At 40.3% G+C, this 13,035-nt stretch overlaps 1 protein-coding gene across 21 annotated transcripts in view; it reads left to right on the top strand.

Moving 5' to 3' along the window:
• The window catches only part of CDC14A (cell division cycle 14A), a 168,720-nt gene that overhangs the window by 89,025 nt on the left and 66,660 nt on the right, over positions 1-13,035 (top strand). For 16 of the 21 annotated variants that reach the window (XR_002343573.1, XR_002343572.1, XM_021090137.1 and 13 more), the window contains one exon: positions 7,649-7,736. The exons of the other annotated variants lie outside the window; for them this stretch is intronic. Coding sequence is in view for 14 of the 16 variants with exons in the window: in XM_021090137.1 (XP_020945796.1) it covers positions 7,649-7,736 (88 nt within the window). In the remaining 2 variants the exon portion in view is untranslated. The remainder of the gene's footprint in view (positions 1-7,648; positions 7,737-13,035) is intronic. 21 annotated transcript variants of the gene reach the window in all.

Raw genomic sequence — 13,035 nt, 5'->3', positions numbered from 1 at the left:
TTGACCCTTCTCACACACTTCCATTTTTATGCTTGTCAAATTAATTGTCTAGGACTTCCCACTATGTGCAGTGGGTTGGTTAAGAATCTGACTGCAGTGGCTTGGGTTGCTGTAGGCATAGTTTAAAACCCAGGCCTGGCCCAGTGGGCTAAAGTATCCAGCATTGCTGTAGCTGTGGTGCAGGTCACAGCTGCAGCTTGGATTCAGTCCCTGGCCTGGGAACTTCCATATGCCTTGAGTGGGGCCATAAAGTTTTAAAAAAATTGTCTACACAGAATTTCTCCCTGATCTATGACAGGCTGAGTGTGGGAAATTTTGCTCCTGTGACATTCTAGCAATTCATTAGTCATCATGGTTGCTTTCATCACGTAAAGGACGCACTTTTGGGAAAAGAGCATTGCTTTTCTAGGAGGTGATGTCACATTATCTTGGCCATGTTACCATGTAGCCCATCTGGAAACTGTTTGTGAGAACGTCCCGGTCGATTCTGGGTGCACACAACTGGGTCTTTCCCTAACCTTGGGCCTCTTCTGTCAAGTCTTCGCATCACTCTCAGAGTCTAGGTTTTAGAAACTAAGTCTGACTCTATCACTCCTCTGCTTTAAGTCCTCTATCCTGACTGAAAATGTGGAGGAAATGCAAACTCCAAATGTGACATCAAAGGCCCTTCTGGACATGGGTTTTGCCATCGTCCTCATTTTTGTCCTTGTCCCTTCCTTCCTCATATCCAAATCCTTGCAGCTTCCTGGGTGGCAGTGCTTCTTCGGGCTTTTGTGCCTCTGGACATGCTCTTTTTCCCCATCCTACCTGTGATCTTTTCTCCTCTGCCCACCGTGTTTGTGTCTTTAGGTGTCGAGGTCATCCTTAGCTCAGTGGGAGCTCTTCTCCCATGGTGGGGTGGGATGCTCTGCTTACATGCCTACGTCTTCCCTGCACTCTGGGTACTTGAGGCCCAGAACCATGTCTTCCTCATCTTTGTGTCCATAAGTAACCCAGGAGCATAGGGTATTCATAGTGGACACTCATTAAATGTTAGTGGAGTGCAGAACTAATGAATAAGTAAGTGAATGAATTCTAAAAACAGGAGTATAGCACATTTCAAAGCACATAGCAAGATATTTTATATAATCTGTTAAAAGTAACCACTTTTTAAGGGTGGGGGAAAAAACTGTAACTGCAATGTATACATCTAAGGATGACCTGACCCCCTTGCTGTACAGTGGGAAAAAAAAAAAAAAAAAGTAACCACTTTTTGGGGGTTCTTTTTGTGGCTCAGCAGTAACAAACCTGACTAGTAGCCTTGAGGATGTGAGTTCTATTCCTGGCCCTGCTCAGTGGGTTAAGGATCCGGCATTGCTGTGAGCTGTGGTGTAGGTCACAGACGCAGCTCAGATCTGGCGTGGCTATGGCTGTGGCGTAGGCCAGCAGCTGCAGCTCCAGTTTGACCCCTAGCCTGGAAACTTCCATATGCTGCAGGTGCAGCCTTAAAAAAAATAAAGTAACCACTTTTCAATGGAAAGTGACCAAGACACTCGAATATGATCATGACATATTAATTAAAAATCCATTCTGATTTTGCAGTAACATTCCAGGGGAAAAATTTAGTAACTGGTAGACAACTTCTTGAGATGATGTTTTTTTCTCATTACCTGGCAGCAAGACTATTTTTTTGTTTGTTTGTTTGTTTGTCTTTTCCAGGGCCGCTCCTGAGGCACATGGATGTTCCCAGGCTAGGGGTCTAGTCGGAGCTGTAGCCGCCAGCCTACCCCAGAGCCACAGCAACACGGGATCCGAGCCGCATCTGTGACCTACACCATAGCTCACAGCAACACCAGATCCTTAACCCACTGAGCAAGGCCAGGGATCGAACCTGCAACCTTATGGTTCCTAGTTGGATTCGTTAACCACTGAGCCACAATGGCAACTCTGACTATTTATTTATTTATTTATTTTAAGCAGTTATTTGCAGCACAGATTGCTGGATATTGTAGTCTTCGACAAGGGCTTGCCTGTAACGTCCGTTTAGTTTAATCTATGAACAGAGACTGTCTTGAAGGTGACTATGTCATCCTCCATTGCAGTTAGTAACTAACTTGGCAGATGATCAGACGGTGCCGTCGCCCCGTGTTGCCCTTTGACACATACCTTGGGAACTAAGGTTTGTTAGGCTTCTCATCTCTCACTGTGTCACCTCCGGGATAATTGTTGTTGAACATCTAAGGTACAATGTTTCAGGCTTTGCTAGAATGTAATCTGGAGGCTGCTTGATTTGCCCTTTAACTAGTTCTTGGATTATGGAACTGGAAAAATGTGAATTTCTGCCGCTGTAATTGTGAATTCTTGCATAGGACTGGAGTCCAACAAGCTCCAGAATGCAGGTAGGCAGGCCTGCCCTCACACCTGGAGGAACTAGGGAGATGAGGTATGCCTCCAGGTGATTTGACTATTCAAAGGACTATTAGAAGCATTTCCCTGGAGCTGTCCTGCAGTGTGGCTTATACCTGTCAAAGGCCACAAGTTGAAGAAAGCAAGATTCCTTCCTAGACCCAGTGTTTCCACATCTGCTATGACATTGCACCCATTGCTGGTTCAAAGATCTGACAGGTTAAATCTGTGAAATGTTTTGAAGTCTAAAATTTCCCACATTTCCCCCTTCCTGTTTAATTATGACTTAGTCTCTGTCCCTTCTTTTACCTCCAAACATCTTAGAGCAATCCTGATTGTTTTTACTCATCAGCTGATTATGATCTGGTCTTTACCTTTGCAGCGCTACTGAAATGGTACTTGCTAATGCGAGAGTTAGCCGAGCCAAGCCAAGCCAAACCAAACCAAACTGAACTGTTGTGCTTGGTCTTCTACTGGATTTACTCTGCGGCTGCTCTCGGATTCTGGAAACTGACTTTCCTTCCCTAACTTCTGTAGTTGTGTCTCCTGCTTGTTTTCCTCCTCCATCCGTCTCTGGCTGTCTGTCTCCTGCAATGCCTTTCTCTTCCCTTTGCCCACCTGAGATGCTGCAGGTCTCTAGGGCCCTGGGACTTCTGGCTTAATACATTCTCCATGAGTGAAGGGACTGATTCCAAGTTTCGACAACCACATATGTGCCGATGGCTCAAATCTTCATGTCTCAAGCCCTGGGATGGTACCTGCCAGCGGGTGCTGCATTCTTGCTCCCTGCAGGTACATCAGCAGGGTGCGTCCCTGGGCTGGGCGTGGGAACAGCCTCTTAAATGTTTTCTGCCACCACTGCCTCCCCACCCAGCTGTGCTAGCAGAGGTGAAACAACCTCCCACGAGGCACCCCTCTTTCCCTCTACCACGCTGTCTCTCTCCAAAGCAAATGTAAAGTCATAATCCAGAGTTGGATTATTATTTAAAGCCAAATGGCAAGGCAACTTAATTGTAGTTTCAATTGTAGTTTCATCTAGTTTGATGCCTCAAATATTTACTTTGCTTTAAACTCATAAAGTGCCAGTTATGATAGCTTATTTGCATTTATGTCACACAACTATCCTGTCAGCCCTATTTTATTGTTTTAGAAGTAAGGAAATATAAAGAAGGCACTTTTTTAATGAATAAGAAAGGCTTGTACTATTTTTAAAATAGTCTTTGTGCCACCATTAAACCTTTATGTACCTCTATTATAGCACTTGTCAAAGTTTAATGCAACTTTTTCTTTAATGGGTGCTTTAGTTTGGGCTGCTCTAGCAAAATGCTGTAGACTGTGTGCCTTAAACAACAGACATTTATTTCTTATGGATCTGGAGGCTGGGAAGTCCAAGATCAAGATCAAGACACCAGGAGACTTGATGTCTGATGATGGCCCTCCTCCTGCTTAATAAATGACCAAATTCTTCCACACCCTCGCTGGGTCCTCACAGGGGGGCTCTCTGGGATTTCTTTTCTAAAGTCACTAATGCTAGTCATAAGGGCACCATCTTTATGACCTGATCGTCTCCCAAAGGGCCCACTTCCTAATACCAGCACACTGGGGATTTGGTGTCAACATAGGAATTTGGCAGCGGGGGGTGGGGTCGGGAGCACAAACATTCGGTCTATAGCAGTGGGTAAAAGGGAGATGGTGATAAAGAGTTGCTCTAGAGATGAAATGAGTTGCATGTAATAGAGTAATGCCTAGCACAGAGTCTGTGGGATATAAATGCTGCTATTATTATTGTTGTCACTAGTTTTCAGACTCCTGAAGAGCACAGAGGAAATGCTTTATATTATTTTATGTGCAATACTAAGTTATAGTCCTTGGCATATAATAAAGGCTTAGCAAGTGTTTTAATGAATGTCGAATTGTGCTTAAAAACTGTTTATCCATGTTGTCTTAGAAAACACATCTGTTGATAAGGGAACCAATCCAATATTGTCAACTTGAAGGTCTGTCTTTTCTGTCTTATTCTTTGTTACATTGTTTGGACTGAAAAATGTATCTGTGATCATTACAACAGAGACATGCCTTCATGGCACAGATTTATTTCTTAGAAGTTATACATATTTACGTTTTCAAGTCCAATTATATTTTATTTACTTTTTATTTTTAATATTTTTTCAATTTTAATACTTTGTAAGAAACTTGGATTTCTTTTTTTTTTTTTCAAATTACATTTTAAATACACCAGGAGGGAGTTCCTATCGTGGCACAGCGGAAACTAATCCGACTAGGAACCATGAGGTTTCAGGTTGCACCCCTGGCCTCTCTCGGTAGGTTGGGGATCCGGCATTGCCGTGAGCTGTGGTGTAGGTCACAGATGTGGCTCAGATCTGCCTTTGCGGTAGCTGTCCCGTAGGCCGGCAGCTACAGCTCCGATTAGACCCCTAGCCTGGGAACCTCCATATGCCACGGGTGCAGCCCTAGGAAGACCAAAAAAAAAAAAAAAAAAAGACAGTCAGTCAATCAATAAATACACCAGGAGAGTTAGCTATTCCAAAGAAATCTGGTGAACCTTTTGTAGCTTGAAGGATCCTATAGTAAATTGAATTTAACTCGTAAATGTATCAGTTTTAAGAATTCAGGTTTTTACTTTGGGGTTTTCCTGTGGTAAAGAACATGTGTGGTTTTTCTGCATAGAACTTGGTAGGCTATAGGCTTTGAACTGGGAGAGGTAAAAACATTCTCTTACCTCATCCATGCCTGGATGTGTATTTATAAAATGTAGTAATGTTGGAAAGTACCTTTAGTTCCTAGGTTTCTTGGAAGAGTGTGTGTGTGTGTGTGTGTGTGTGTGTGCGCGCGCGTGCGCGCACACACACATTTAATTAGAAAAACCAATTCGTATCATCTTAAATATTCTATTAATGATAAATATTAACATCTGTATAATTCACTTTGAAAGAAACACAGATATTAATTTTGGAGGTTTACCAAAGTAAGATTGTATGAGTCAGTTAAAAGCTGTAATTTCTTAATTTTTGTTCTGATTTGGATCTAAGGCCTCAGTCTCTTTGTTTACTCCATCAACCTTATCCAAGCTACTGAATATATAGCCCAGTATTATCTAATGTTTATCTTTTGGGGTAGGCAGATTTGCAAACATATTCTTTTGGTTCTTGTAGTAAGTCCATTGCCTCTCTCCCTATGATTGACTATAAAAGGTTACTCTTTAACCAAACACATGTCTATAATCCAAATAAATAGACGTAGCCCAGTGTATTTATCAGGGCCTGCTTTGTGGTCAAGAATACTGGAATGGTGAACATAGAAACCTGTTTTCTTCAACTGTTCATAAATAATTGGATTTAGCTTTTTGATGATTAGTACATATTTTTACTTTAGAATTTTTAGATAATGTTTTAAGCTTAAGAATTACCTGAGAGGGATATTGGGCCATTAATCTGAGACTGCTTTATTTAAACAAGAATATGTTAATTATCAAAAAGAGTTGCATATTAGATTTTTTTTTTTGGTCTTTTGTCCTTTTAGGGCTGCACCCGAGGCATATGGAGGTTCCCAGGCTAGGGATCTAATTGGAGCTGTAGCTGCCAGCCTATGCCAGAGCCACAGCAACGCTGGACCCTTAACCCACTGAGCGAGGCCAGGGATCAAACCCGCAACCTCATGGTCCCTGGTCGGATTTGTTTCCGATGTGCCAGGACGGAAACTCTCATACTAGATTCTCTATTCAAATGGTTCTAATTAGGTAGCTATGCTCGAGATTTAATTTGGCATGTTTAATTATAACACTTATAGCATCTCTAAAGTTTTATTTAGGGGATCATGGAGATTTTATGTTTGTTAATATTAGATTAATGCAATTCAGACATTTATGAGGTGTCATGTAAAGTTTCAGTTGTTACTTTTTTGACTAGAAAGAAACATTTGCATTTTAAACAGGAAAATGGTACAGCTAAGTTTTGATTTTCGTGGAAATCAAATCTAAAGGATAGTGTAAGTAATCAGAGGCTCTAGATTTCCTCAGTGGCATTATTCCAATTTATTTAGCAAATACTTATGTGCTCTTATAGCAGAGTGTAGACTTTAGACTCTGCATTTGACACAGATTCCTACCATTGAGGTCTGTACCATGTGGTGAAGGAGAGAGACTTTTACGTGGTAATCTTGGCCCAGCAAAGAATTGCCTTCCTTCCCTGCCTGGGACCATCTATGCAGAGCCACGGAGGTGGGGTCTTGGAGACTAGAGGCTGTGTCTGGTGGTGGGGTGGGCTGAAGATCAGTGCTTACGGGAAGAAGAGATTCATACGTTTTGTGATGCATCACACAACTGTATCCCATTTACCTGCAAAGTCTTGGGTACCCCAGCCCTGCCCCATTGTCCCATGGTCTTCAGACTTTCTCTGAGGATGCTAGAGTGTGTGGACCGGAAGCTGACAGCTGGTGATCAAAATCCTCTGATAGATGTATTTTATTTGGTTTTCCAGTATTTAAAAACTTAATTTAAATCAGTCAACATTTCAAATACAGAGAGATTCTACATGAAAGTCCAACTGGAAGAGTGGCCATATTCAATCAGCTTCCTGTGGTCAATCGGCCAGAGCTGAGGAGATTTGCCTTTACATCTCTTGCCTGACCCTTGCAGCTGTTGAGCACTCGGCCTCTGCAATAGACTTGGCTGACTCCAATTTGCGATACGCCCCAGGACTTAATGAGCCTCTGTCCCTTACTCCTGCCTTCTTTTTCCCAGTCTGAAAATCAGCACCGACAACAGATATTTGCCAATAAAAACAAAAATGGAGGTGTATTCATCATGAGTCTGATATGTATAGGGTTTTTTTTCATTATTTAAAGTATGTTTACCATGTTCATGGAACGTGTTTATATTTTCTGGCTTCTCTTATTTCCCATTGTTTGTTGCTGGGACAAGAAATATTCGTTTTCATTTCATTTCATTGCAGAGTGGCCAGGAGACAAAATTTTTGCAGCAAAGTGCCTCCAATTTAAATAACATTTTCTAAACTTTTCTTACAGTCTAAATAAAAATTTTTCTGAAGCAGATTGAATTCATAAACATCATTTTGAGAATCAGATGCATGCTTTTTTTAATTTTAAGCTATATTATTTTGTCTTCTTGTATGTCCAGTTAGCCTAATACTAATAGAATGAAAAGCAGTTTTATTTGTAAGGGTTTCCTAAATTGTATAAGAATTATAAAATATTTTTCTTCTCTTTTCTCACAAAATTCTCCCAGCGAGTTGAAAATGGTGACTTCAACTGGATTGTTCCAGGAAAATTTTTAGCATTTAGTGGACCACATCCAAAAAGCAAAATTGAAAATGGTAGGTTTTTCTTTACTTTACCCTCCAAAATTTATTTCAGCTCCTCTTCTTTAATTTCTTAATTTCCTCAGATAATCCTTTCTTTTGGTACTATTTGCCAGAGAATATTTATTAGTTTAAAAAACTGAACTTAGTCATAGTGTGCTAAATATTAGAGTTTAGTAAGTGGAACGATAATCAGTGTATTAAAACTAGCAAAATTTTAGGTTGCCGTTAACGAGGGTGTTCACTTTGCCTGACCCCATTAACAGAGAAGAATCTGAGAAACGGACTAGTCAAAACGATAAGTAGATGGCTGAATTCTGTCAGTGGTCCTCATCTTTTGGGTGGTGGAGGAGTGCTACATACACACCAAGGTCCTGCTCTTTGGGGAACATCATGTTGAATGATGACGACGACGACGGTGACAGCAGGTGTCGTTCATTCAGTCCTCATTGTGTGCTGGTTACCAGCTGATCACAGCATCATCTCCTTCAGTGCACTCACAACTCTAGGAGGCGTGGTGCTATTGTTATCTCCATTTGACAGGAGGAAACCAGAAGATGCCCCACCCAGAGCAGGGTTCCTAAGCATTTCCACTATACTGATCTGTTTGGTTCCATCATAGCAACTAGGAACAATTTTTCAGCTGACAGTAATTAAATTGCTTACTTACAGTATATGGATAGCTAGGAGCATACATACATATTCAGGGGGGAAAAAAGCAAAGCGAAAATCCACTGGAATGAAATACAATCGGCTATGTGAGTTTTCTCATTAATATCTATATTTTGCTTATTTATTTTTTCCACCTAACATTTCCTAGAAGAATGTTAGGCACCAAAGGTTTAAACATACTTTATGGAAGAAGTGCATGACATTAAAAAAAATACCACTTGTGAACATAATAGCTCTATCTGGCCATAGAGCTGGAACACTAGTTTTCCGAGGGGACATAGTTTGAAACTTCTAGTCTAGATGTGTTCTTCTTTCATCATCATCATAGGTATTTATTCTAAAATCTAGTTTCGTTGTATATGGTTATTCATGCATTTAGATTTGATCATTGATTTGAGTTTCCAAGTGGATGCTTATCATTTCATACCCATGACATATGACCTTTTCCTGAGGATGGGTAATCCAGGTCTACAGAGTTGTCCTAACAAGTAGGAGGTCTCTGTGCTAAAGTCAGAATTAGATCCTCTTATTCACAAGTTTGCTCATGAATCTTTTTCGCTCCAGACATTGATTGATTAAGCTCTGTTGTGTTGGGTTGTTGAGAGTAACTTAGGTGACTGAGGAAACTGCTTTCCACAGCTGGTCTTTCAAGACTGGGTTGATTAAACCTCCTTTTAGCCTTCTGTGCAAAATGATCTGACTCAGACCCAGAAAACCTTAGTCAGAGTATAGTCTCAGTAGTAGCTTTGTTGTTGGGTGTTCATTTGGTAAAGTTGAAAGAATTTGGCTATTTAGGATTTACTTGTATGAAATTTTCTTAAAGAGAAGATGAGAGCTATAATTTAAAAAATGTATTTTTATAGAGATAATTTGTTTTTAAAGAAGAAAATGCAGATGAAGTAATAAAAACAGCATCGAAGGGACCGATAATTCTATCCAATGTTTTCTAGGTTTAATAGTTGGTGGGGATGATGGGGGATTTTAATTTTCTTTCCGTCTGCTTCTCTGCATTTTTTATTTGCATAATTTTTTCTCTCTCAGAGAGTACATGAAAATATTCATTTCTTTCTTTCTTTCTTTTAACCAGCCTGGAGTCAAAACATAATTACTGGCAGCTTTTTTTTTTCACTTAACACATCATAGACTTCTTTCCATGGCGGTAAATGTAGATCTTCATTATAATTTTCCATGACTGTATTCAGTGACTGTGCCATAATTTCATTAATCAGTCCACTTTTTGAATGAGATCTAAGTTGTTCACAGTTTTTCACTTTTTAAAAACTGGTGGTTGGCATACATCTCCACATATCTTTTTTGTAGCCGTAGTTTCTTCTAAATTCTATGTAGAACCGCTACACAAAAAGATATGAGTATTTTGTGTCAATTCTTAATTGTCAAAAATCTTAAAAATTCTTTTTGGTCCCATATTACAATATAGGGAAATAATTAGCCACCGTTTGCTTATATGCTAGGAGTGGTACTAAGCCTTCTGTGCACCTCATCTATTTAATAATCAGAACCACCCTCTGGACAGCTGGTAGTTACTTTACGGAAGAGAAGATGGAAGCTTGGTAACCTAACTTGGCCAGCTTCTCACAGCTGGAAAGTGGCAGGGTGTCGATTCAAACACAGATCTCTCTGATTAAAGTCTGTTATTTTTAATTTTATTACAGAGGCAGTATATTTCACTACAGAAAGTTTAAGCAATCTATATAAAAAGTCACCTGTAATTATATAACTTAGAAATAGCCACTGTTAAGATATCATTTGCTCTGAATACATGGTTTTTTTCTTTGCATGTATGGTGCCCTCTCACATTGAGAAAAAAAGGTCTGAAATTGCTGCTTACCTGATACTTGCCAGTTTTTTTGTCTGCAACAATTTCATTTAAGGCTATTGTTGGTAAAATATTGATAATTTACTGGAATCCCCATTTTAGATCTGATACTCACTGGAAACTTCATGGTATTTTTGGTAAAGGGTTTTAAGTTTGTAAATCCTTTTTGGACTTAATAATTCTCTGATGGAATTAATAAACTTGATCCAATTACCCTGAAATGCTGGCTCATTCTTTTTTTTTTTTTCTTTTTTTCATTTTTCTTTTTGAGTTGAGAAATCCTGAGTTTCCTGAGGAGACCGAAAGTCATTTTAGGGGTTTGTTAGTAGAGAAGGTGGATTTTTAAGGAATTAACACTTAAATAGCTGTTGCTAGGATGTAGCAAATGGAAGCCCTAAAATCTTGGGATCTGGCAGAATGCATTGTAACTGTTTTAAGTAATGTGTTGTGTCAACAGAGACCAAGGAGGAGCTTCTTTCAGTCATCATTGTTCACATTGTTTTGCCAAGGGGGCGGGGGAACCTTACCTCCTACCCTTTTTTGGTCAAACAAGTTTGAATTGATAAATGAATAATATAGCAGTAGAACAAAGCATATTTCAGATTTCAAATCCCCCCCCTCCAAATTCTCAGATGGGAACATGCCCTTCATCTCTATTTTTTTAAGGAAAGCAAGCAAGCACAGAGAAAAAAACCCTTGAGACAGGGAATCCCAACAATTTGAAGTGTCAGCCTGCTCATTTAAAGAGAGAAGCCAGCCAGGTGTGAAGAGCCTGAGCTGACTGACTCCTGGCTCCACCTTAAACTGGCTGTGTGAACTTCTGAGAGTTCCTGAATGTTCTTCTCTCATCATCAGTTTCCTCTTTGTGTCAAATGGGGAAATAGGATGCACATTGCAGGCATTTGGTGAGGAGTAGAGATGTTACAGGAAATGCCTTCTGCAGTGTCAGGCACATTAATAGGTACTTACTAGATAGCAGATGTTCTGATTACAGTTTTATCACTATGGACCTAATAAACATATTTTATTGCTGTCCACATTTACCTGCTTATTTTGCAGTTTTCAGTTTTAAGGGAAAATGGGTGGAATAATCATTTGACTCTACTGTTCTTCAGTTGCTTAACTTTCACAGAGAAGCTGGGAAGAGATGAATTTTACAATCTCTCTTAGCTCTGAAATTGCATCTCTTTGGTCAATGCCAGGGCTCTGCCTGTGCTTTACTGATGCCAGGGCACCATCTAGTGGCCAGATGGAGTAAGGATCAGATTGGACACAGGGTTGGACACATGCTCCGTCAGCTCTGTGCGCATTACCAAAGCCATTCCCCCCTTAAAAGCATCCAGATACACCGAAAACACCCACAAATAGTTGTTCGGAGGTTATTGTCATTTTTTTTTGGTTATAACTCATTTGAAATGCTTTTGAGGATTTTTTAAATTTACAGTTGATTTACAATGTTGTGTCAATTTCTGCTATACAGCAAAGTGATTGTCATACAAATATATGTATGTGTATATACCTACATACATTCAAAAAAGATTATTTTCCACCATGTTCTATCCCAGGAGACTGTATATAGTTTCCTGTGCTATACAGTAGGACCTTTTGAGGATTTAAAGAAACTTCCTCAACCAGCTCTAGGAAGTGCAGCCTCAAATGTTCAGTCCTGTCTCATTTTTTGAAGACCTAACTAATTGAATCAAGTTGGACTTTACCTGAAATCAGCCTCAGCACAAGCCCTGGAATCTGACTGCCAATGTTCAAATGCTGCCTCTCTCTCTTCCCAGCAGTGTGTGCAGGGGCCAGTCCCCTTTCGCAGGCAACAGGGACTGAGCCATTGTAAGGCTGAATGAGATAATATTCATGAAGCACTAAGCTTAGTACCTGGCACAAAGTAAGCACTTCGGTAAATGTTAGAGTGATTATTATTGTTATTGTTACTATTTCAATGCCCCACTGCCATATTTGGATAACTGTTCAGGGTTCTTTTCTCAAAAGACAGACACGGTTTCTCTTGATAGTTGATTTGAGTGTATTATTTGTAATGCCATTTACTGCTGATGGAAACTCAAATATGAAGAGAAGTTCTTACAGCCTTGGTGGAGGAGGGGAGGGGACAGACACCCAATGAACTGTGAGCACATTTCATGGGAGTCGCCACAGAGGTGCCAGGTATGCTAGGAACCCAGGGTCAGAAGCACTTGTCAGCCTGTCACACCAGGAGAAGGTCCCGTGCCACGTATTATGGGTCCTCTCCTTCCATTTCTCCCATGATAGAGAAGCTCCTGTTTCCTTATGCCAGCCTCAGTTATTTTCCCCTTTAGGCTGTAAAATGATTTGAGCAAATAAACCAACTAAGAAAACAGATTTGAATTTTTCCAAGTTGAAAGGCATGTTTTCTCTAAATGTGTATAAGTCACTGTTTCTGTGCAGAACATCGTGAATGAGCTTCATATTACCTGTTTGCTCCAAAGCAGCATGGCTTGTGAAAATAGCATAGCTGTACTGTGGATCGGTTAGGCCAGTCTGCTCATTCTGCCTCCAGTCATTGTGTGACCTTGGCCAGTTAGGGCTCTGTGTTGCAGGCAGCGGAACCAATTCTCATCAACGGAACCCAAAAGGCATACTGGAATTGTATTGGGGAGCTCACAGCCTTCAAGGGGAGGCTGGAGAATGAGGTTTAGAAAATGAACAGGATCTGAGAGAGCTCGTGTATCAGTAGGATCCAGCCTGAAATGGAAGCTACTTAATTTCGAACAGAGGGAATGCAGTATAAGGAATTTGTCAGAGAGAAGGCTAAAAAGT

Source organism: Sus scrofa, chromosome 4, assembly GCF_000003025.6.
Source record: "Sus scrofa isolate TJ Tabasco breed Duroc chromosome 4, Sscrofa11.1, whole genome shotgun sequence".
Lineage (NCBI taxonomy): Eukaryota > Metazoa > Chordata > Mammalia > Artiodactyla > Suidae > Sus > Sus scrofa.
Note: the sequence above shows the minus strand (reverse complement) of the source record. Positions and strands in the feature narration are given on the sequence as shown.